The 26,181-nt window shown below is 30.6% G+C and overlaps 1 protein-coding gene across 1 annotated transcript in view; it reads right to left on the reverse strand.

Moving 5' to 3' along the window:
* Window positions 1–1,097: 1,097 nt before the first annotated feature.
* Window positions 1,098–26,181, reverse strand: part of LOC129220185 (heat shock factor protein 2-like) — a 135,983-nt gene continuing 110,899 nt past the window's right edge. Inside the window, exons 4-11 of the mRNA XM_054854543.1 lie at window positions 25,654–25,854; window positions 23,798–23,959; window positions 21,471–21,721; window positions 19,171–19,200; window positions 14,072–15,073; window positions 12,817–12,904; window positions 9,786–9,833; window positions 1,098–7,021 (exon numbers count right to left, since the gene is read on the reverse strand). Coding sequence (XP_054710518.1) covers window positions 7,016–7,021; window positions 9,786–9,833; window positions 12,817–12,904; window positions 14,072–15,073; window positions 19,171–19,200; window positions 21,471–21,721; window positions 23,798–23,959; window positions 25,654–25,854 — 1,788 coding nt within the window. The 3' untranslated portion in view covers window positions 1,098–7,015. The remainder of the gene's footprint in view (window positions 7,022–9,785; window positions 9,834–12,816; window positions 12,905–14,071; window positions 15,074–19,170; window positions 19,201–21,470; window positions 21,722–23,797; window positions 23,960–25,653; window positions 25,855–26,181) is intronic.

A 26,181-nucleotide genomic window follows, 5' to 3' on the forward strand; every position in this document is an offset into this window, starting at 1 on the left:
TTTTCAACATCAAGAAAAACATAAAAAGTGAAGATATAGTATAGGCTGATATGTGATTTTTACCCAATTTTCATATTTCTTCCAATGTAAGTCTGAGTGATAGAGAAGCTCAGAGAAGGAAAACCTCATTGATTTAGAACTGCGACGTAATTGCCAAAATACGAGCTAGATTGTCAATACAGCTCACTAAAGGATGAGCAACAGAAGATAAGTTTCAAGTTCTTGTCACAAAGAGCTTCTCGATGGATAATACAATGTTTTATTAAGAAACTTAATTTCTTCCCTATTAATTTTCAAGCAATGTAACAAAGCATATTTTGCTACCAACCAGTATATCATTCTTTCCCCACTCTTCTTTAAAAAATTTCCTCTCTTGTAATTGAAACTATTAGGCACAAATCAAGTGCTAATGCCATTTTCATTCAAAGCTAATGAATCATTAGTATTGCAATATTTGTAGTTCAAATACTTTATGTGTCGATCTTTTGGTCCATGTCATCTATGCAACACTGGACTCTTATTTCTTGGTAAAACTATTTTTATCAATCAAATTTTTCATTCGATTATGGTTTTTTCTTCAAAAATTGAGTAGAGTTTGACAAAGTTACTGAAAGCATTAATTTCTCGGTTTTTTAATTTTGTTCCACAAGTATTTGCATGCCAAACTGTGGCACACATGCCGCGGATTGGACATCCCTGATATAAAGAATAAAATTCCATGCTTATCTATTGACATTTTAATTCGCTTAAATATAAAACTGGCTAATTTTTTATCAAATGTCCCTCATTGTTAACTATCATCCTTCTACAAATTATTTTCTATGAGAAAGTTCAATTTTTAGAAGTTTTTTTTTCTTAATATACTAGCAATCAGATTACATGATGTATATCAGATGGGGGAAAAAGGAATTCTTTTTATTTTTTCACACTTTCATTTATTCGTGGTTGCTCCAAATAATGTCGTACGAACAAACTCGTGAATTTTTGGCTTTTTGTAGAAACAGGTTAACTGTATATATAATTTTATCTGAGCAAATGTTATGATATTTCAATTATGTAAAAAAGATGTTAAAGAAATCAGGAAATAATTAAGTCAAGCCACTTTATGAATCTAAATGATTACAAAAAATACAAATTACATTCGTTGATGAAATTCTTCTGATACAGAAGACTTATCAAATGAATAAGATATGACACTTAGAAGTAATTAAATGATTTCCTGTGCAGTCAAAAAGTGATAATACATACATATAAGATGTTAAATAACATTTTGTAGTTGAAATAACAAATATATATAATTTAATTTCAGATTGTCAGGAGAAAAAATGAAATTAAAATTTCATAGGTGTAAAAAAAAAAACTTTAAATGCTTTTTATACATATTTATATAAATATGAATAAAGTTTTAGTTGAATGATTACAAAAATTAAAACACAAGATTTACATAACTGCTATAGCAGTTTATTTACATGAAAAATGACTAACTAAGCAACAATAAATTGAACCTTATATTTTACTAAACATTTTGATGTATTTTGAACTGTTACTCTTTGATTATGAAAACCATTTTTTTATTACTACTTATAGAGGCCTGGATTATATGCAATTGGATATTTTACACTTTTTGATGAGCAAATAAATGCAATAAAAACTGCATTTTTTCCCATATAAATGCATATTACTGGGTTTTTCATAAGACTTTCTCTTTTCTCAAGTTTTCTTCACAAAATTTTTTATAGAAGCTGAAAGCATCCTTTCATATTTAAAATATTAAATGAAGAAAATCAATTTTTTTAACATAAGAAAATCATATTGCGATTTATTGCAGTAGAAATAGTTAATGTGCATACCACAAATTTCTTGCATAAATAAAAAAATATTGGTGTATGTTTTTTAGTTTTAGCGCATATATTTCAGGCTTTAATAACATAAAAATAATCAGGACACTAATTTGTCATTCACTCACTACACTGTATGTTGTCTGACAGGCAAAAGAAAAATTTTCAGAAAAAAAAGGGCGACAATTTGATGCATTGTTTTCAATTTAATCGTTACACTGCAGTTAGTCATTTTACATAGTTTTTAAACACATCTGATGCAGATGAAAATAAAAGTCTCTACAAGAGAATTATTGAAATCATGTTGAGCAAACACATTTTAATAATATTTTATAAAAATCAAAATAATTAAAAGGCACCTTAGCCGAAAAAGTTCAACAGCTAAATCTAAAACTGGAAAGTTTAGTTTTCGAAGACAATTTTTTTTAAACCTAAAACTGAAAACTTCTTTGAACTTGAGATATTAAAAAAAATTTCTTTTGAACTTTCATACTTGGCAAGCTAGTCATTGTAGACAGTTTTCATTACTCTGCAAATCATAATTGATAGAAAGATTTTATACAGCAGTATATACTTCACATATAAGTTGCATGCTAGTTTTGAAGCTCAAAACTTTGCCAAAATATTTGCAACCATTTTTTCTGGGGAATTTACGATGTTTACTGAATTAAGACACCTCACTATGGAATTCACGTGAAATTGAATTTTACAAAATGAGACTGATATTATTTCAAAGCATTTCCAACATTTTGGGGAATGACGAAAAATTCCTAGATTTATGCAGACTGCATTGAAAGCAATATTTTCAGTGAGAATGACTTGTCGTAATAAATTCATTTGTAGTATTTTTATTAGTAATAATGAAAAAAAAATAACTACTGCAATTCAAATAATTTAGGACAGCATGCAATATGTATCATTTTTGATTTGGACAAAAAAAAAAAAAAAAAAGAGCTTAATTTTTGAAACCGACATTATTCTAAATTGTTACACAAGAATACTCTTTGTAGTGCTGCTATACTTTACAGGTCAATTAACATTAAGTGAAAAGATTTTTTTTTATATAAATTAAGATAGAAAAGTTCTTTAATTAAGCTAATTTCTTGTTATGATGTAGCTCATAATTAGGTTTGCCAGATTTTTGAAATGTGCAACTGGGACAACGGAATACCCCCCCCCCCCTTGCGAGTATTTAAAAGAGAACCAGGGATTATAGTGGACTCAAGTAAAATGTCTGAAGACAGTGTGAAATTTTCAAAAACTATAAGGAAGCTTTGAATCCCCCCCCCCCCAGAAAAAACTTTCTTAAATATGCTAATAAAAACTGTTAAAAACAAACGTTTTAAAAGCTTTTTTTTTTTTTTTAAATATTTTTTCAGCTTTAGAATGTGTTGTCATTCCAAAATTTTTGTGAACTTTGGATCACAAACACCCCTGAAAACTCCTGGCTGGTTTTTAGCGCATTTTAGAGGGTTGTTCATTTTCAATGCTATGAATAAATAATAATTATGAGCCTAAACCAGGAGTAATAATGAATGACACAAACAGATAAATTTGTGCATTTTATTTCTTACATTAATATTTGTTAGTTACTTTCGTCAGAAGAAATGCCTTAAATGAGGAATAAAAACTTGAACAATATTCACATATATTTTTCATTCATTAGGACTTTTAGAAACTCTTTTTTGGTTTTAATGTTGTTAACATCCTCCAAGCTGATTCAATATTAATTTTCAAGTTTATGTTTCAAATGACAAAGTAAGTATCCAAAATAATCCTTCACGGTTAATTATTTTTAGACTCTTTTGGTCTATTCAAATTTATGTTTTTCCGGGACCTAAAGTAAACCAGCAGGGACACCAAGATTTTGCCTTGAAATCCAGGACTGTCCCGGTCAAACCGGGACATCTGGCAAGCCTTCTCATAATGGTGTTGGGATTTACTTATTCAATGTTTTATGACATAATACTGTTTTACTTCAGTTGTGCTTAAAATTTTAACATATAATCTGCTTTTGCTTGAGGGGAGGGGTAGATAATCAAAGAAAATAAATCTTGCAATAAAGTTATCCATCATATTTTAAAACTTGTTTAAAAAATTCCCTTTGTTTCCCAATACAGGTATCCCTCATATAACACTGTTAATTCGTTCCATGTAGTATTGAAACCGTGTTATACGAGACTTTTTTTATAAATGTTTTTTACTCATTTTTTAACCTAACTAATCACGTACATATCATAAATCATGTCAATGTGTACTGTGTTATATCAAAACCATGTTCCATGTTATATTGAAACCGTGTTTTTATAATAGATAAAATTTCGGCTCAAAAGAACATAAACGAAAACTGGCAACCAGAACATACAAAGACCCACTGATTTAACAATGAGAATTGTTACAAACAATAAAACTTAATCATTTTACACACCTTAAATTAAAACAGTTATGCATAACACGAAGAAACTTAATCCACTTTTCTTTCTGTATCAAGAACAAAATGCGTTATATAAGAAAAAGTATCTGCACTTTTCTGTAGCGATAAAATTCGTCTGAGCAACAACGAGAAAACAAAATTTAAAATAAAATAAATAGCATCATTCCATTTATTTTAAATCATATTTTGTTTCAACTCATTTAATGTTTGCCAAATTTAGCTTTTCTTTAATCCTAATGTTATTTTCTTACAATGCATTGGAAACAAAATAATATTCACCTTTTTGCTTTTAAAACACTGATGAGAAAAATCAAGTATGTATTTAAAAGTTGAAAGTTAGTGTTGGGGGGACCAAACTTTTGAGCCCAAGAAGGACAATTTTTCTTAATAGTTTCATATAAACAAAGTAAAAACTTATTACAGTTATCATATATTTTTTGAGTGTATTGAATAAAAATTGAATTCTTTCTTTTTAAATTCGTGTTACATCAAAACTGTGTAGTTATGAATTAAAATTTTGTACCGTGTAATATCGAAACCGTGTTATAAAAATCGCAAATTTGGTACTGTGTAATATCAAAACTGTTGTAAAAGTACCGTGTTATACGAGGGAGGCCTGTAATTATATTGAACTTATGAATTGGACATGTAACATTTCGTTTTTTTAAATATGGAAACTAATAAATTATGTTGCAACATTGAATGCATTTGACAAGCTCAATACCAAATGACAAAAAAGCATAGGATAAGCATTTTTTTGTTTTTTAACTTCCTTTTTCAATGCTTAACAAATCAGTTTCAGTGATGTTTTAACCAATTGTAAGGCGATGATGCACAGAATTATCATATATCTAATTTTTTTTTCAATATTCCTTTGCCAAATTAAATATTTCTGTTAATGTTCCACTGTACATTTTAGACAACATAAAAAATAAAGTAACGATAACCTAACAAAACTTTAAACATTTTAATCAAAGGAATTCAAAATTAAAAAAATACAGTAACTTTATGTTGGCAGTACACAGTGATGGGATTTAGAAGGTACATGTTTTTTGGGTCTATGTGAAATTTCTCACATTCTATTTACTAGCATTTAAAATGCAAATTTTTGAAACATAGAAATTCTTATATTTAAATTAAGACAAGTATGAAACTTTCAAATGTAACACTTAAAATTTGGCACAATGAAAAATATCAATGAAACACAATAAATTTGACCAAAATGCATTAACTATTTTTTATCTGTGTAATTTGTATAGAATGATTTAAAACAAATGCTTTTATTTTTAATATTCTGAATAACATGTTTTGTCAATCTTATCCCTAATGAAACACTTTTTAGCAAGAATAGTGCTTCATTTAATATTTTTTTATATCAGTTAAATAAAGTAAATTCAGTTAAAAATGAATATAATATGCAAGTAAATGCACCTGAATTATGAAATTATATCATTACTTTTTCTTTCTATATATTTCCCCCCTAAAAAAATAAAACAAGCTTGTAGATTTTTGAATGATTTAAATCCCATCACAGAGTATGTGCTGCAAATTAAATACAAGCAATAGTTTTGTAAAACTCAATGCCTGATTAACTGTTGAACTGTCAAAAGAAAAACATTAGCTATATACAAAAATATGGTATAAATCTGTTGTATGAAAAATATTTTACAATAAATTGTGAGTACATTTTATTATGTTGGCTTATGTTTTATCACAATAGTTGCACCTAATCAGAATTCCTTTGCCAACAAAATACTTTATTCAACATTATCAGAGGAACATTTGCTATAACTTTTCTTTAAATTAGATTTACCCATGAAATAACATAACACAATGCAAATGGGGTTACTCAATTTAGATGACAACGAAACATATATAAACACACATTCAATATGAATGAAATGCTAAACAAAATTCAAGCAATTCATTCCTGCCGATAAGGAATGTTACATTTCCAATAGGAAGTGTCTCCATGAAAGCATCACATAATTCAAGAAACAAAAGATTGATTTGAAGTTTTATGACAAATATTATATTGTAACTAAAACTAATAACAGAAACAAATAAAAATAACTTCTGAGAAAAAAAAAACAGACTGCGTTGAAACGTTATCAAACAGATTAAATTAAATTATGTGCGTTTTTTCCAAGAAACCTTGGAATCTGTGTTCATATTACTAGAGTTTGGTGTATACATTAAGTTTTAGTCCATCATGAAACTATTAATTTAGTATACAGTCATAAATAAGAGTTGGCACTAGTTCAAGCTAGAAACACATGAATATTTAAACATTTCTGAAATAAAAATTAAATTTTACTTTTTATGTCTTTCCAGTATTTTAATAATTAATTTTTAAAAAATAATGCACAGATATGTTTTCTTGGAATAGAAAAACTTCAGCATTTAAATTCCATCAAAAGCATGTTTAACATTTTTCATCAATTATGTGAATATTACATGTGAATTATATACATTAGTAACAAATATTTAAATTTTTGTCATACAAAAAAAATCAACTGATTATTACTACAACTAGTTTCAAATGGGCGTTTACAAACAGTTCCTGCCACCTTTATACTACAAAAGACTAAATACTAAATGAATTTGATGGCTTAATCACTTTTTAACTCTAATGAATTCTTGTGATCTCTGTACAGTTTTCTATTTAATTCATTTGACAAAGAAAATTCTTCGCCTGTTATTTAATATTCTTTTCTTCTTGGAGAAAGTGACAGTGGTCATTCTAATCCTAAAAGTAAAAAAGGAATACATATCTTATTTTAATTTCAATTACAGAATATTCAAAGCTATTTTATGACAAGTTACATATCTTAAAATTATATATAACCTCGGACAATAAAGTTCAGTGAATAAAGTCCGAATGGCGGAGCTGACAATACTAGCAAAACAAAACTCAGCACCAACGTAGCTGGCGGCAGGCATTGGCTATTTGTCCCCCCCCCCCCCATTGTTTAAATAAGTGTTGGTTGTGTTCCGTGTAAGACTTGTATAAGTGCTTATTTATTGTTTTGGTTCTTAACTGAGAACAGGAAAATTAATGAACAAAAGATCAATTGAGGCAGTGAGAAGCAAAAGGATGTAAGTGGGCATTTTCAAGTAAATATAAGATCCTAGGTAGATTGTCATTGAATTTTTTTTCTAAATCATGCTGTTATAGCAGCACCTACCAGGACTATCAGTACCATCTCTTGCCTCAAAACAGAGAAGTTCACCTACCTCGTACTCCATACTTTTAATTTTGGCATTTACATTCCTTTGCTTCATTCTGCCTCAATTTAATTTTCTTTAAAGCTTGGCAAGACGTCAAAAGAAACATTCACCACACTTGCCAGATTTCAATCCATCAGACTTCTTCCTATTCCCACAACTCAAACTTACTCTGAAAGGAATGACGATATTCCTGACATCAAAAAAAAAAAAAGAAAAAAAAAGTAACAACGATCTCCATCCTAAAAGAAGACTTCTTGCAATTTCCAGGACATTTATAGCAGATATTAGAGATGCATTAGGGTGGTTCAAAAAAGTTTTTTCAGTTTTGAGTCCAGGAAACCCCCTATTTTTTTAAGACTTACTAATAGTATTATGCTGCAAAAGTTTTAGCTTCATACTCAAGTTTTTAAGAGGGTGCTCAATGATCCCTTAATTTAACATTAGCCGTAACATAAAAAATGCCACAAATTTAGAAATATTAAATTTCCCCAGCTGTTTTTTTTTGTAAATCCTTATTTATTGCAACATATATGGATATTACTAGTGTATATTATAATATGTAGCATTGTTTTTTCAGTTCAATGTATTTTTTTTGGCCCCCCTGCGCATACTTATGAAGATTGGGGGAGGGGGTTGAGCACCCTCTTTCAGTTGAAATAGGAAGCTAAAATTCTTCCAGTACATTACTATCTGCAAGTCTAAAAATATTGAGGAGTGTCCCATTATCTAGGAGAAACCTTTTTTTACATGTATTTTTGAACTACCCTAAGGTGGTATGGGAGGTAACTATTCAGTTACTTATGTTAATATTTCATCTCGTTAATGTTAATGGACTATGCATCAAACTTGATTGTCAGAAGTTGCATGTATGTATTCTCCATAACAGAAACAGGGAAACAGCTGTGAGGTGCATCAAAGATTTATCGAAAAGTCTGCATACTATTTCTCAGATGGAGAAGAAAGTAATGTAACAAAATCTTAAATATATATGTATATATATTTGAAACAAAGGGGCTCCTCTTTGCATAAACTAGTGTAGCTAAAGTTTACTTTTAGGGGATCGGATTAGTCATAACAGTTTTACATGTGTTGAAACTTGCATATCCGGATCGGCAATAGTGTTAAAACCAAGAGCTCCAAGGGGGAGAGGTTGATCCTCCCTATCCTTGCTTGCATGCTTCACTCACCAAGCTGTGGCCATTTGAAACTTCGCTATGAACTTGGTGAAACCTTGATGCTAGGGAGCTTCCCTCCCAGCACATTTGGCAACAACTCGGCCATATCTTGTCAAATTTGACCCCAACCCACAAGATTCTAGTTGTCATTCCATAAGATTCTAGTTCAGGAGTCCTCAACTATTTAGGCTCTGTGCATCCCTTTGAAGGCTAATGTGAGGTAATATAGTCTTAAGCCTTTTAACTCATGGCCAAGTTCTATCCAGCAGCAAATGACTTAGATCACTACAAGTGCTTTTTTAAAGTTTTGCATTGATTAGCTAATCAGCAATTATCTTACTATTTTGTTCCAGTATTTGAAAAAAAGAAAAAAGTGAGAGAAGTGTTTGCAGAGATGAATATAAGGTTATTGAAATTATATACTAAAACAAAAATAGAGGGACGCTTGTTTAAAAATAAAGAGATGGGATGCAATGTCCACCCTTGACTACACCAGTTTTTTTGTTAATTAATTTCTTAAAAGTACCAGGATTTTCTCATGTGGTTCAAAATTTTTAAATTGAAATATCTATTTGAATTGCAGCCATTTCCTATTACTTTATCTTTTGATTAAGATTTATTTTGCTTTAAAATTTTCTGAACACATAACAAATTTTTTTGCAGGGTTTTGTTTAACCAAAAGGTTAATACTATGAAAAATTATAACATTTGAGGAAATATAAATGACACATGTAAAGATATCCAATATGATTTACACTAAAATAATAGAAAACTACAACAATTATCAAATAGAAGATAGTTTGGGTTTGCTCGTTTTCTCAATTCTCACCAACAAGAAAAAGGAATGTGCTACATTAACAAATTATTTTTTATACAACTAGACACAGAATATGATATTGTTTTTATTAAGAAAAACCTAATATGCTTGCTATTAATAAATGCTTCGATAACAACTAATGTATTTGATTTATCAAGTTCAAGAAAGTTTTTAAAAATATATTATAATTAAGCATTTGTTTTCAACTGAAAACCTCACAAACACTAAAAATTCTTGAAACAAATTCAAAAATTAAAAACAAGAGAAAGAAGAAAACAAATCAAACATACTTGTGGTAAGCTGCATCCAGCAATTAGATTGTCTGTTTTGAAAATTTGCTGTTAAAGGAAATAAAAAAAAGTTACTTATGAATAATTAAGTGAATTTTTAGGGTCAGTTGAGTTAAAGTGGTTACACATCAAATACAAGGAAAATGTGAGAGGAGCGTTTGCAGATGTGAATATAAGGTTATTGAAATTATATACTAAAACAAAAATAGAAAATGGTTAAAAATAAAGAGGTGGGATGCCCTAGATTACACCAGTTTTTTTGTTATTTAGTTTCTTAAAAGTACCAGGATTTTTTTATGTGATTCAAAATTTTTAATTTTAAAAATATTTAAATTGAAATATCTATTTGAATTGCAGCCATTTCCTATTACTTTAGATTTTGATTAAGATTTATTTTGCTTTAAAATTTAGAAATAAACGGAGAGTTTTAGTTTTTAAGGATAAGGAATTAAGTTAAATTTAAACAGAATATAAATAACTTCTGTTAAATATTAATAAAAAACAAAAGCTTAGAACTAGAATTATTTCATATACATTGACAAATTAGTTAAAGCTTGATAAAAAATAATTTACCATGTACCTAAATTGAAAAACCTGAACTTTCTGACCACTTTACCCCACCAGACCCTATCAAATGAAAAGACCCGATAGAGCAATGATTTGATTTTGTGTGTGATAATGGACTACCGTGGGGTGTTTTTACTATTTGTTTGCTTGCACAGAGTACAAAAAGTGTACCTATGAAAATTTTCTTGCTTGTACAAAGAATAGAGAAAAGTTTTAAGGAAAATTACCCACTAAGTTTTAATATAACTTTTCATTTTGATTGTCTATTTATTTATTTATTTTTTTGAGATTTCTGTACTCATATATATATATATATGTATGGATGGTTTTGCGCCATATGGTGAATGTTGGCCACACCATTATCCTCTATATTACTTTATTGTATGCAGTTAAAGAAATTTCCCAAAATACAGGGTGCCTGAGAAAGATCCATACAACTTCAAAAATTTATTGGAAAAGAAACAATAGGGTTACAGCGAAACTAATTAGTACATTAGATAGAATAACTCAAAAAGTTTTTTTCCGATAACTTAAGTTATTAGCTTAGGAAATTTTTACATGAAAACCTTTCGTAGCATGAACAATATCAAGATGATAATCCAATTCCACATTGAGCTTTCTTCACGCGATCCGCCATTGAAGTAATTAAAATGCTTTAATATCCTTTGCGTGACATGTCGCACCATGTATAGTCAGAAATATACTGCAGAAAAAAACTTTTTGAGTTATTCTATCTAATGTACTAATTAGTTTCGCTGTAACCCTATTGTTTCTTTTTCAATAAATTTTTGAAATTGTACGGATCTTTCTCGGACACCCCGTATTTCAGTTTCAGATTTCAATGATCATCATTTTTTAAACCTTTCAGTCACTGATACATAGCCCTTTCATGGCAAAGTTTCTAAGAAATAAACTTGATCAAGTTGTATTCAAAAAGCATGTAAGCCGGTAATATAAATGCTCTTTCTCTAAATTAAAAAATAAAAGGTATTGCTAGGAAAATTGGGAGGACAAAAAGGATCATAAATTTTGTTATATTTTAAAAGGAGCATGACGATAAATATCATTTTTTTCACTCCTGAGATCTTTCACTGTATTTATGTATTAATCATTTTTATAAGGATAAGTATCTGTTACGAATGATCTTAAAAATTGACAAAATAAAAATAAAGTGAATACTTGCTGTTCCCAGAAAAATTGGTCATTAAGAGAGGTGGTCTCACAGAGAAGTGTCAAGGTTGGAGCAACTTAAACAAAATTTTACTATCATTAGTAAACAACATTTAAAACAACCGTTTTATTTTCTGAATATAGGAAAGCTTATAGAAAGGTTACGTAATTTAGAAAGGAAAACAAAATTTATCTTCATACTCCTTTTAAAATATAAAACTTCTTTTTTCCTCCAATATTTCTAACAATCCCTTTTATTCTTTAATTTGGAGAAAGAGCATACTGACCTGATCAAGTTTATTTCTCAGAAACTTTGCCAGGAAGGGGCCCTGTGTCAGTGACTGAAAGGTTTATAATGTTCTAAATCATTATTTTTTTTTCCAGATAAAAGTTAAATTTTGGTCCATAAGACAAGGTTATCTGGTTTCTCCAACTGAACTTCATTCAGTCTATACGGGGGGGGGGGGGGACATCAGTGACGTGAAAAAAACTGGTTGTTAGTGGAGGTAGTCGCTGTATAGCAGGGGCTTTTCACAGAAGTACTCTGTTGTAAATTTCAGACAAAAAAACAATCTTTAGAATAATATTAAAATTTTAATGCAGATGATTTTTTTCATTATTTAAAATAATTTAAAAGTGAATTAATAATATTTATATGAAGCAGAATTTCTTTTCTTTCCTAGCTCACACCTAAAAATTGTCTTCATATTTAAGTTCTTAATATAAATTAATAAAAAATAATTTTTATAAAAGAAGTCTATAATTATTTGTGCATAACTTTTGGATGAAATAAACTCTCATATTTTTTTCATACTTTTTGGGAAATCTTCACATTGCCCTCCCAATTGAAAAACATTTAAATGTTAAGAAAGGTTTTCATATTTTTAATTATTTGTTAGTTTTTTACAGCTTAATTTTAATGATAAATTTAATTTTATTATAACAGCAATACACAATTTTGAATTTAAATCAATGGCTTTTTACGATTATTTTATAATAAAAATCACACAAATCTGAATTTGTTATGAATTTTATCATCAATTCATTCCAACAGATTATGTTAAAATACCATTACATATTTTTGCTTGGATACAGTTGGGAATAAGATGGCTGGATAAAAGATAATGTTGGATTCATTGAAGTAGAAATTTATTAACTGCATTTCTCCTGCATAAAAAACCAGTCTCCTTCATACCAACCACACAAAAATTTTTGGGCAGTATTTATTGGAAAAGAATTCCTGAAAATATGCAAAGAACTCAACAGAGTAACGAAATTTTTTTATTATACTTACTCCAAGCCAATTTTCTATATTTGCTTCATTTGTATATGGCTCTGGATTATAAGTCCAGTTCATGTCAGTCACTGTATTCTTTCCATTTCTGAAATATAACAAAAGAATAAGAAACAATTTATAATGCTAAAAAATAATGAAGTTATCTTACTTTTTAGCATAATTTTAAAACAGAGTTACAAGTTGTAGCAGTTTATGTTCCTTCTTTTATGTCTTAATCAAGAATTCACTTTATTTTACAGTTGAAACTCGATAATCCGAGTTGATAGGAATAGATACCAACTCAGATTACGGAAAACTTGAATTACGTGAACTATATATTAAAACCTAAACTAGCAACAGACATAGGTAAAAAAAAGTGGGTAGTAAATGATAAAAAAATAATGAGCACACAGATTCTCAAATACAAAATTGTATTAAATGTATTTTAAATAACACAAATCAGAAACAAAATTGACTAACCCAAAACAAAATTGCAACTGGAGAAAAAGCTAAAATTCCAAAAGCACCCGACAGCCAGTTCAGTAGGCCTGTGGGAAGTTTTAAGCTCTTGTAAGAGTGGGAAACAAAAGTAAACTATTTACACAATCTGTGATGAAGAGGAGCTCAGATTAGATTGTATTTAGGTAGTAGTTTTCAATGCCCTTTCAACTTTGAATATGCTTTTATCAGTGCCACAACCAGAAAATAGAACCAGAAATTATCAAAAAGCTCATTTAGCAAAAAAGTAATTGTTTATGATAATTACAAGTAATTGTTTACGATAATTAAGGCAACCAACGGCGGAAAGTGTTTGGAAGGGACACCAGAGAGTAAAAGCCAAAAGTGCCTCCCCATACAATTTTTCACAACTAAGCTTATAAAATGTTTTTCAGCTCCCTCACTGTTAACTACAGATTTCATCCAAAGATAGTGATTGAACGAACAACGATTTTATGTACCTTTGAATCTTAAGTTAGTGAAGAAACCAGTTAAATCTATTCTTTCACACTAACCTTAGACTCCTATGTTACTCCTATCCAAAACAAAAGTTGTTTTATTCAAATATGTGTTTTTTTAAACAATATTTTGAGGAATTTGATTTGAGCTGTTTAGAAATAAATTCAAGACTATTAAATGAGTTGGTTAAATCTCTTTCGGAGGGACCCAGATCCCCTTAAAATTCGCTAGTGAAGGTAACCAGTTTACGTCCATTTCAGTTCAAAAAGAGCATGAATCTAATTAATTTTGCAAAGAGAGAGAGAAGAAAACTTACGGAAAGTAAGTTGAAGGTAACTTCCCATCTCTATTTACACATCCACTGTTACTACGGATTGAGGTACCACCACTCATCATTGTGGCTCTGTTGTGGACTACGGAAGATGGCCTCGTACTAGTCATTGACGGTCTGTTGATCATGGAAGATGATGCTTCAGGAATCAATGGTGATTGGTTCATGATCAAAGATGCTTTTTCATTCATCATAGCAGGTCTATCTACTGTAGATGCATCATGCATCAAAGATGATCTATTCAAAATTGTTTTTTCATTAACCAATGACGAACTTTCAATCATTGATACTGCTTCCTCGTTCATCAAAGGAGATTTGTTCATTATCAATGATGTATTTGGTGCTTCGATTAAAGAAGCTTCCTCCATGACTGAAGCTGACCTTTCGTTCAGCATTTGCAGCCTTTCAGTTAATCGAGGTGGTTGATCATTCCTAGGTTGCTGATGGCCTAACGATATTTGTTCAGTAATAATTTGTGAAGGTTCCATGGATGGTTGTTTCATTTTGCTCAACATTTGTGGAATAGAAGAAGGCGCTTCAATATTCATTCTGGTAGAAGAACCCTCATTTATTATTGGCGAATTGTTAATTAAGGATGACATGGGAGGAGGATCCTCATTCATTCTTGATGAGCATGGCATCATCGATGAACGTTCATCGACTAATGACTGCTTTTCATTCATCACTGATGATGCATTTTCTCTTAAAATTGAGCTAATGGTGAACATTCCATTTTCGCTGCATACGTTTTCAATTTTTGGAGTGAAAGAGCTTGACATTAAATTTGTCAGGGGGACATCTGATGTTGTCTCATCAATTATGGCAACAGGTGAAATACCATTCTGTGCAGGACTGAAACTAGAAACTGGACTTCTCACAGATGGTGATGTGCATGGTGGTGAGAGGTGTAAGGTTTGGCTTGATGCTGGAGAACTGATTGGAGAAGTCTTAAGTTCCATGCGGGAATTGGTGGAATTGCTTCTGCTCCTAAAAAATAAAATTCAATAAAGAAAATGAGTTTTGCAATGGAGGGTTTTAAAACTGCAATGATTTTTATATAGTACTTCAAGGACAGTAGTTCTCAAATTGTGTACTAATAACAAAAAACATTACAGAAATCCTATTTCATGCAGTTGAAATTTATTACTGGTTTGTGAGCAATAATATTGTTCAAGCACATCAATGATTCATCACAACAAAAAGCGATCATTAAATACATCCATACTCACATTCATACACACACACTTAGAAAGTTTAACCCATTTTCATGTTTGCATAAAAAAAATCAGAAGGGATGCAATTAGAAAACTTCCAAATAAATAGACCCACACACTTTTGATTTTGTATAGATGTTATCTAAAATAGGTGATGAATATCAAAGTTTAAACAGACTGATAATGAAATAAAAATTAATTTTTTTCCTTTAGCAAATAGTTTTCAGAAGTTCTTCTTAAGGAACTACTCCCCCCCCTTACTGTTTTGGTCTCCCCAAGCATATAAAAATTGTCAAGAAAAAAAACATTCACACTACAGCTGATAAGGAATATTACGTCAAAATTTACCATGAACAACCTTGTGCATCCAATATGTTATAGGAAAGCATTGTTCTTTTATTTTACACTAAATTGTTAGAAACTGAAAAGTTTAATTTTAGATTCTAAACAAATACTTAATTTGAAGATAGGATATTGTTAATAATTTATAATTGGTAAAAAAAAAAAAGAAAAGTTTATAACTATGATTTTAAAAGAGCAGAGTTGTTCCATTGTTGTACCCTGGTAAGGATCAAATATTAAAAGAAAATATGTTAAAAAAATAATTTCTTAAAACAAATACTGAGATAAAATGGGTTAAATATGCTCTTGGAGAGAACAGTAAAGTATGCATTCATGCAAGGAATGATGCTTTTAAAGTTTTAAATGCTTTTCTTAGCATAGCCATGATATAATTATTAACCAGCATCTTTGAGAACCACTGTGAGCAGCAAACAAACACACATTTAACAATTATGTCTTACCCATGCCTTTTGTAGCACATAGAACCACCTGCCCGAGTTACGCAAATTAAAGGCACCTTTCCACAGAGAGAGAGTTAGGGAGGTAACGGGCCAACGCATCTCAAGAGCCTACCAAGAGCAAATATGACTGCTTTCTTTTTTGCTTTTTAGACAATATGGAAATGCAGAGGATCAAAGTCAAATGCATAACACAAACAAAAAAGCAAACACAACAAAAGTTAAAAATTTCTTTTTTTTTTACATACCATTTCTCATTAGAGACTAATACCTTACCATAACGGTTATGAAAAGTTTCCTGGGTCCAGAGTTATAAGAAATGCAGCAATATGCCACCAAGATGAAGAAAAAAGGATCATTCCGGTCCGGTATCGCAATAAGAAATCAATAAGAGAAAGACTGCAGAATAAGTAACGTAGCACTTTATATCAGTCAAAAAAGTCATCCAATATCCAATATAATAAAAAGGTCATGAGTACAAATTCGAGGTTATAAAATAACCAACAGCATTGCAACATATCTACATCAGTCTCCTTTACAAAAGTTCATAAGATACATCAAGTCTGAGTTTAAAATGCATATTTGTAGGAAACAAATACAGAACTGCAGAATTAAAAAAAAAAAAAAAATGAAATAAGATACATGATCTAAGATAGAAAAACAAAGGACTGTTTGTGCATAATTGAATATGTTTCTTTCAAACGTTATACTCATCCATAACAGAACATGTACTCAAGAGCCATTTGTTCAACCACAATAGACAAACCAACTCCTCAGATACACACACATCATTTTCTCAAACGCTAACTTGTGTTTAGTTTTCAGAAATCACTTTGGACTAAAAATATTTAAGATTGTTAGTTTAACAACACAAAGGTGCTTTTTTCATAATATTATTGCATGTCAATAAAGTTTGACCAACTATTTTAGGCTTATGTTAAAAATGAGATTACAGCTGAAAGGGTTTACAAGCCCCCCCCCATGAATTAAATTTCTCTATATATGTGTTTTATTTTTTAATTTAACATGCCGATGTATGCATGGCTCATATGGAAAGAAAACATAAAAAATTAAATAAAAATCTTTTGTGATATCTTTTTGTGTGTGACTACACATTTATAATTATTCCGAATTTGTAATTAAAATTGAATTTTAATCATTTCATTTTGAAAAAAAAAAGGCATTTTAAAAAGCAGAACATGTTAGGTATCAGTGTAAATATTAAACATTTGTTAGGAGATTATAAAGAATGCAGGCATTTAAATGTTTCTCATCTTTTAGAAATATTTTGATTGTGTTTTTAAATATTACTAATATTTTAAAAGAGAAAACTGTTCAATGTATTTCAGTACTAAATATATTTCAACAAAGTTAAAATGCTGGTTATTAATAGCGCGCTTGCAGCGAAATGTATAACTAGTAATGGAGTGTTATGTTTTTATGAAGTCATACAAATATCACACAAATATTAATATACATTTATTTTAATACAGGACAACAATTGATTGGCATTTCAGTTTACAAAGAGTATCACTGAAGGACAGAGCCTTGTTTTGTTCTCTTCACTGTTTCCAAACAATGCTAATAGTTATGAGAGGCCATTGTAAAACTAATAGTATTTACATACTTTGCGACTGCTTAAAATATCAATAATTTCAGTTCTACTGAATAAAAAAACCCAACTTTTTCGTTACCTATAGCCTCAAACGTTTGATAATTGTCATTAGTAAATGATGTCACACATCTTGATTTAAAATTTGACAAAGGTACACAACCTCAAAATCTAACTTTAATCTAGCCACATGAAAAACAGGCACATGTGTAGTTGTTAACTACAAGTAGGATGAGCAAAACTAGTTTCAATAATACATTTTCTTGCCTTTTAGTAAAAACATCAAAATTATGTGAAGATACATTATAGGTACTAAAATTTGCAAAAAAAACCCGTCATTCTGTTCTAGTATCTTCGAATTTGCCGAATAATCAGACAAAATTGCTGAATGAAATTTTTTTTGGGAGGTGGCAGTGATCTCATATTGGGACGTCTTTATAGGGGGAAATTATACTTTTACAAAATGTATTTTTCTACAACAGCTACAAAACCCTTTTGATGATGAATGTCCAACCGATGCCCTATCTCCATAGCTATAGTATAAAAAAGGGTGCAGGATAGCTTTATCTAAACAACTAGCATACTTCCACAGGATGTCAAAAAATATTTAACAAATACTTGATTAAAAAATTATTCGGAAGAAGCTTTGCATCATAGAGATCACAGCCCCCCATCATGTCATTGACTAACACTCCTTTTGGAAGCTGAAATGAAGTTAATCAAGAATGGGAAGAACAGTTTAAATTTCTTAGTGCTACTACTATGTTGTGTGCGTTTTTGTTTCACTTTTTTCTTTTAGTAAACCATTTTAAGCAGCTGATAGCTGGAAGAAACCGGAAACGCTGTTCTAGAAATCTTAATTAGCATCCTTTCCTATGTACTTAAATCAAATGGCATGGAGTGTGAGTTATGAACTGGGGCATCCACTTATCTTGTATGATGGATTCAACAAAAAGTTTTAAATGAGTCTAGATTCATATGACAATTTTTGTAAGATCAACAAAGTTCATTTATTTTAAGGATATGTTTTAACTTCAAAAGCAATTTTGTGGAAATTCCACAATATAACTTCCCAAACTTTTCCCCACGGGGGTTCCCAAACCTTTTTGATTCACTGCACCCTTTGAAGAATTAAGAGTTTTCCCATGCCATTCTAGACTGCCTCTAGTACATTATATGTGTTGATACCATGGGCATTTTGTGACACCACTCGCTTATCCCTGTGGAACCCTAGGGTACCACAGCACCCACTCTGAGAACCCCAGACTTAACAAATATATTGGCATATATTGATACATCCTGCACCTTGTGCAGACAAGTGAATATCCTCAACAAAAAAAAAATCAATTTTAAAAATAAACCAAGCACAAAAATTATGCAAACACAAAGTAATACCATCATACAATCTATCATCTCTTGTTTACAAAAGAAAGTTTCAGTTAATTGTATACAACATACCTTTCTCTAAGTGCTGTCCATTTTTCCAATCTAAGGAAGAGATAGAGTTTAGCTTCTTATTTCTCACATTTAAGCTTTCAGTTTCACCTTTTATTCTGAATTTCTGTTTTTAAAACAGCTTACACAGTCTGATGTTTGAAATCAATACTTTGTTTATTCTCTTACACAATCATTTTCTCTCTCTCTTTCCTTTTTTAAAAAATTTTGTTAATTAATAAGTGCAAACTTTTAGTTCCAAGTATCATAGTGAAACTAGCTGAACTTGCATCCTTGCAAAGACGGCACTTCAACAAAATGCAACAGAATAAACAAAATTAAATTTTGACACTTAATTCAACCCAGGGAAAGAAAATCACACACTGGGAAGGATAACATTACCAAACGAACCCCACAAGCAACTGGTAAGCAATGATTCAACAAAATATGCAGGATGAAATATAAAATGGCTCAAAAGTAAAACAATGCATGAATAATATAAAACAATTTCTTAGGAGGAAAAAATATATGCTGAAGTGTTAGCCTTTACAAATTATTCAACACTCGAGTCATGGACAAAGCAAAATTTTTTTAAAAAGAAATGAATTACAATAAATCTTTCAAATAATAACCCAAAAAGCCAAAACATTTTTTTAACCTGCTATCAAATGCAGTTTTTCATAGAAACACACACACAAAAAAAAATTCCTTGACAATCTTAGATGAAAATTTTACCAATGTTTCTCTATCAACAAGAGCCTCAACCATTCCTATAGCCGTCCATCTTTCTCCTCTGATTTTGCGATAGCTTTGTTACTTTTTAACATTTAAGCAAATTTCAGTGATTTTGAAAGATTTCAAAGAGTAGAACTTGGCCGAACACCAGAAGCAGAAGTTTTCCTCTTAGTTTAGTTCTATCTTCATAACTAAGTTTTATCTTCATAGAAGAGTTTAGTTCTATCTTCATAACTATTTCATAAATTTATTTTTAGCACAGAAAAAATCCAGTAAAAGGATTTGTTGCCTCTTTTTTTTTTGTTTTTTTCAATATGATTAGCAGAAAATAATAGTTAAGTATAAAGCAGGCAACCCATGAATGGCTTAAAATTTGAAAGTATTCAAATTATCATTCTAATAGTTGCTATCATTTAAAAAATCTAGAACTAAATGATACTCAGCACGAGATTCAACCAGTTTTATGATTTGGAATCCAATGTCAACATTTTTCATCGCAAGCTGATTTTCAACGCCATTTAAATCAAGCAGAGTTTTCAAACTTTAAAATAAGCATTGCTAGACTCAACAAAAAGTTCAGTGCACAGTGCTGGTAATGTTCAACTACTATACTCTTATTATTTTAAAGATACAATCTAAATGGATTTGGTAAAGATAATAAAAGGAATAGATTGTATTGTAAATACATCCATTGCATTTATTTCTAATATTTGTAAGCACTAAAAAGTGCAGGTTTGTAAAGTTGCCTCAACAAAAACTAACCGATAATCTGAGTAAAGCACACAATGGCTGGAAATGCTATATTTGCCCACATCAGCCGGAAATAAACAAGGAAGTTGACCATGCATGCCAATAATTTGGAGTTAATTTTGCAACAAATAGAAAAAAAAGACTGAAAAAATTTGTTTAATCAAGAACAAATATTTCAAAAAAAACAAGAGTAAATTGTATGTGTTTGTTATTAATGCAAATAATTCATTATAGAATTAGTTATATACACATAAAATGATCGACTCAAAAGCAATCTTAGTAATTGTTATTCATTTTTTTAATTTTTTTAACAACTTTTTTCAAACTCCTTTTGTAGAGGTAAATTTATTTTTTATTCATTACACAGCTATACTAAATTCTTTATGCAATTGTAAAATATTTTAATTTCAGATCTGCAAATGTTTTTTGCATTCTAATTTAATTTTTCAAAAATTATTCATAATTAATTAGATTTCTTTCACCAGAAGAATAAAAATAGCATTTTTAATTAATATTTAAATGAAATTTAACTGTTTATTCATATTCATTTGATAACACATAGAGCTCACGTGTTTTTCTGACCTCATTTTCTACAGAATGCCGTAAAAAACCAAGCAAGGATTATCGAAAACCTGGCGAATTCCGAATTTTGTGACATGTCGGCTATTGCAGTATGTTTTCCTTTTTTTTAGAGTTGATGAAATAAAAGTGCGCGGGAACGAGACTACTCAAAATTTTCTCAGAGTAACTCAACATTATCACAATTTTCTTTTACAAAGGCCAACACATAACTTTTAGCACTGTTAATATAATAAGAAAGAGAAACCCTTCTTACCCACCTCTCAAAGTTTTGGTTTAAAATACTAATCGTCTCCATTGAGCCACCTGGTTCATTGTATGAACAGTCGATGGTCTGTTCTGAGCTTTCTAAGTTACAAGATAAAGGACTATCGACAATGGCTTCACATTCTTTTGACGTAGAAGCGTTTGGAGAACATAAAATGTTGGCGGGAAACATCTTGTGACTTTCCATCTCTGTTACATCATGAATAACAGGTCCTCTATTTGAAACATTACTTGGTGGTGAAGGCTATAAAAAACAACTTCAGTATTTCACTTAGAATATTATGAATCAAAGCTTTACATAGCTATTCTGATTTACACTCCTACACATTTGATGAAATAACTCGCATGTTACACGGACGGAACGGCAATGAAAGACTACCTAGAGCTGAAAGGGCAAGTGGTAAGGCAAGCATAACACATTTACAAGATGTTCCATGAATAAAGTATCACATATCTGAATGTATCAAGTTATGCCTACTTAACAATTTTACAAGGAGTTTAAGCTTTTAAGAAGTTATAATAATTCAGTTGCTTTGAATGTTGAGCATAACGTATTTTAATTTGGAATCAACTCGTATTATTTTTTAAGCATTAAGGCAGATATGGGGATAAGCATAATATAAGGCAGCTGTATCAGTTTTCAATCATCCTGGTAGCCTGGATCGGTAGGGCGTCGGACTCTCAACCGAAGGGTTCCGGGTACGATCCCAGCCCGATCAAAGATCCCCATGTTCGTTATTGGTGATTCTGGCAATGTTAAATATGTTGTGGTAGCAAAGTACTCCCAGTGAATTAGTAACTCTGGGGGTGCTGGCCCAGGGATTGCTAAGCTTCTAGTTGGATAAAAAAACCAGAGCTGTCTTCAGGGCCTCAACTAACTTGTTAAACCACACATAGTGGTAGGTACAGGGAACCCTGGAGTGTGAAGTGTGATATACCAGTTTTCACAATATATGAAATAATGAAATAAAGTATTATACGAAATAATAGCAGCATATAAAATAAACTTAATTTTTATTGGGTAATATTTAAATTCAGAATGCAATAGGAATGTTCCTATCGAGCAGCAATAATGAGAAAAACTAATAGTCACAAAATGTAACCAGTAATTCATTAGAAAAATCACTATTCATGGTACTTTAAACATGAATGGCCCAGCAAAAATTTTCAGCAAATGAAATATTTGTCAAAAATTCAGCATAACAAAAGTTTTTGAAAATGTTAGTCACATGTTTTGGAACCAGGATTTCAAAAAGTTTGTTTTGTTGTTTGCTTTTCAAAAATACTAATTAATGCAGCAATTGCAAAATGACAGCAATGAAAATGTTATACTAACAAAAATGCTTTTTCCCACTAAACGCTGATTTACTTAAACTCTCGAAGACAAAACTGTTTAAAATTTGCAGATTACAGAATAAACTACATAAAATTAACTACACAACTGTGGTACAAGATGTGTTAACTTGTTAAGAAAGGCATAACTTGGCATATACTTCCTAATACCAATGGAAAATTAACATAAAAATAGGCAGTTTGAATTAACGTCAGAGGAAGTAAAATACGCTAATTGAAAATTATGTCATTATAAAATACAGCAGAGCGCTGATTATTTTATTTGAACTCTGATTAACCAGATTCAGAACTAATCATATCAATCAAGATTCATGTGTTATTGTTCTTGTTTCTAAAACCTTCCCATACAAAAAAAAGTATGGCATGCATTATTTTTATGTGTATTTCTGATAAAAATTGAAATAAAAAAAAAAGTTAAAGTTGAAAAATAGCTTCTACGGAAGCCATTTGTAATATGAACAACTGTAATTGCCAGTCTTAATTTCGGGGAAACTGCCAAAGGAAGTTACCAAATGCAGATCGTTAAAGTTGTCCAAGTATCAGGGTTTTTGTTACCCACATCTGCCTCTGTCCTAACCAGTGCACATAATCAGCACTCTACAGTAAATAATTTTGTTATTGCTTCATAGAAATACCAATAAGTGGAGGTTAGCAATTCATCACACAGATTTAAAAAAAAATCATAACTATTTCAGCAAACAGAGTACTAATGTAAATCAATATTTTTGAAAAACACAGAAGTTGAAAGAAAAAAAAAAATGTACTAAAAGAAGAAAATGGCACAAATCAAAGCTTAAATATTTGAAGTACATAAAATAATTTGTAAAATATCATGCATCAAATTCAAGCAGTAATTGATTAAATATGAAAAATAAATGTAAATGAAATCACAAACATTAGAAACAGCATTAAAATAAAAATATCAAAATAATAAATTAAAGTTTAAAATTGGAGTACATTTACTTACTGAGGAATTACTCTGCTCTGGATCGCTTTTGTCTAGATAATAAGGAGGGGACATTCTGGCAAGCTTAGCGCGTATGTCACTTTCATCCATCATCAAAGCAGGTTTCCTTTTCATGGTAACCTCTCGATTTGATCGAACCATATTCATAAAAAATGGAACAAGCTGAAAAAACATATCAATTTAATCAAGAGAGCATTTTATGTGTGTACATGTGTAAAAGGCAAGAATTATTTTAGAGATAATTCAAAGATGTCTTTTATGTCATAATGCAGTTTCTATTTGAATTCTACAAATTGAACAACAAATTGTATAGCAAATAAGCAATCAGAGGTGCCCATCAAGGGGAGGTATCATTGCACACGCTGTGGCATTGAAATTTTTTAGGAAGGGTTGTTTTGACAGTTATTTTTTAATTTGGAGAGAGGGGGGGGGGCTTTTGTTTTTTTTTGGGGGGGGGGAGTTTTTGCAATATTTAGGGGGTGCGCCCTCGCCCTAAGGGGGGAGGGCACCCCTGAGCAATGTTGCTTACTTTTGGCCAGCATTTTTATACTCTATTATAAATAATATCAGCTATCAACCAGGTTATAAAAACTGAGATTTTCACTGCCCATGTCAAAAATATAGCTCTGGCATGGGCAGGTAAACGGCAGTATCTGCAGAAATGAGTTGGAGATATTTGAAGGAATGCACTTCGTATTCAACACTAACGTTAGGGAAATGTTAGAATTGGACACTTTTTTCGCACTTTATTTTCACTGGAAACTAAATAAGCAAGCTTGTACTCTGGCTTTTCTAATAATAAAGCTGAAAGTCTGTCTGTCAGGATCTCTGTGAGGCGCATAGCGCCTAGCCCGTTTGGCCAATTTTCATGAAATTTGGCGGACACTTGTTGTAAAATGCAACAAAGCGGGTGGGGACAAGGAGTGGTGACCAAACTGAGAAGGGGCATCTCGCATGCCTTAGTTCTCGACAGACTTGTAAAGAATGAAATATTAAAAGAATCTTTTTTCATCCTTTCTCATAGAACTCCACTACAACAAAATTTCCGTTACATCAAATAACATTTGTGGTCCCATGAAATCTGTTGTAACAGGATTTAACTGTATTAGTAACCAAATATTTTCCTTATTAGGTATATCTCAACGAAGATCAAACACGAAAAGAATCTGGGCCGAAGAGAGGCCACGTTAGCCTAGTCCGAAATTAGAGGCAAGGCTTGGAATCAGAGTAGTATAAGTTTGTTTTATGGGGGAGGGGGCAGGCAACCAAACTGACAAGGGGACCGTTTTAATTCTTGACAGACCTATAAAGAATAAAATATCAAAAGAATCTTTTCTGAATGCACAGAAAAGAAAGCTTCTATTTTTTCACAGCTCCACTTTTATGCAATACAGAAAAGGTTCCCTATAACTTCAAAATGCATGTAGGCAATTTTCATCTTAAAAAAAAAAATTAATCTTCTTATGTTTCCCACTTCTACAATCGACAGTAAGGTCATTATTAGTCAAATATTTTTGTATTCTAGTTTGTTGATGTAAAATTATACCACCGAGTACTTTTAAGAGGTCAAAATCAGTCTTGTACAAATAAATAAATTTCTTTCTACAAATAAATTTCTGTATCATGGGCATATAAATGTTCTCACGAACATTTACTAAAATAATGGCCACCAGGTGGGACTATTACTTGTGAAACCATTGGACAACAATGCAATAAAAAAATAGTATCTTTGAAAAATGACACGAAAGTTCCATGAATGTTAAATGAGTTCATATAACATGTAAAATAAAGATACGTGATTAGATGGGTCATCATTAAAAAAATTAAAAAATGATGTAATGAATTTAAACAATTACCTGTTGTAAAACTGCTTGCTGTTTGGAATAGTTATCAGTTAAAACATTGACTTGCCTCCACAAAATTCTATTTTCTCGTCTGAGGCTTCTCATGCACTGATCAGAGTTCTCTTGCTTGTTCCTAAGAGACTTGATATTCGATAACAATTCGTCAATGTATTCTTGTTTTACTTTTGGATCTTCAGATTTATTATTTGGGATCTGCAAAAAAATAAACAAACAATCAAAAAATAATTAAAAAAATCTTTAAAAATGGCACAAGGCTCTAAATGTACTTAAGATATAGATGTATTAAGACACTTCAGCTCCCCCCCCCCCTGCAACAAAATATCTTTTTAATAGTAATATTTTTTCTATCGTTGCTTTACATTATTTGAATTGCACTGTTTTTTTTTTCCACAGTAAACTGATCCTACAGTAAATACTGAAAGCAAATAACTACCCATAAAAACAACCAGGGGCACTCAGAACCAAGGTCGTATCTAGAAATTTTTTTCGGGAGGGGCCTGGATTTCCATATTGCCCTAA

The sequence above is a fragment of the Uloborus diversus genome, chromosome 4, assembly GCF_026930045.1.
Source record: "Uloborus diversus isolate 005 chromosome 4, Udiv.v.3.1, whole genome shotgun sequence".
Classification (NCBI taxonomy): domain Eukaryota; kingdom Metazoa; phylum Arthropoda; class Arachnida; order Araneae; family Uloboridae; genus Uloborus; species Uloborus diversus.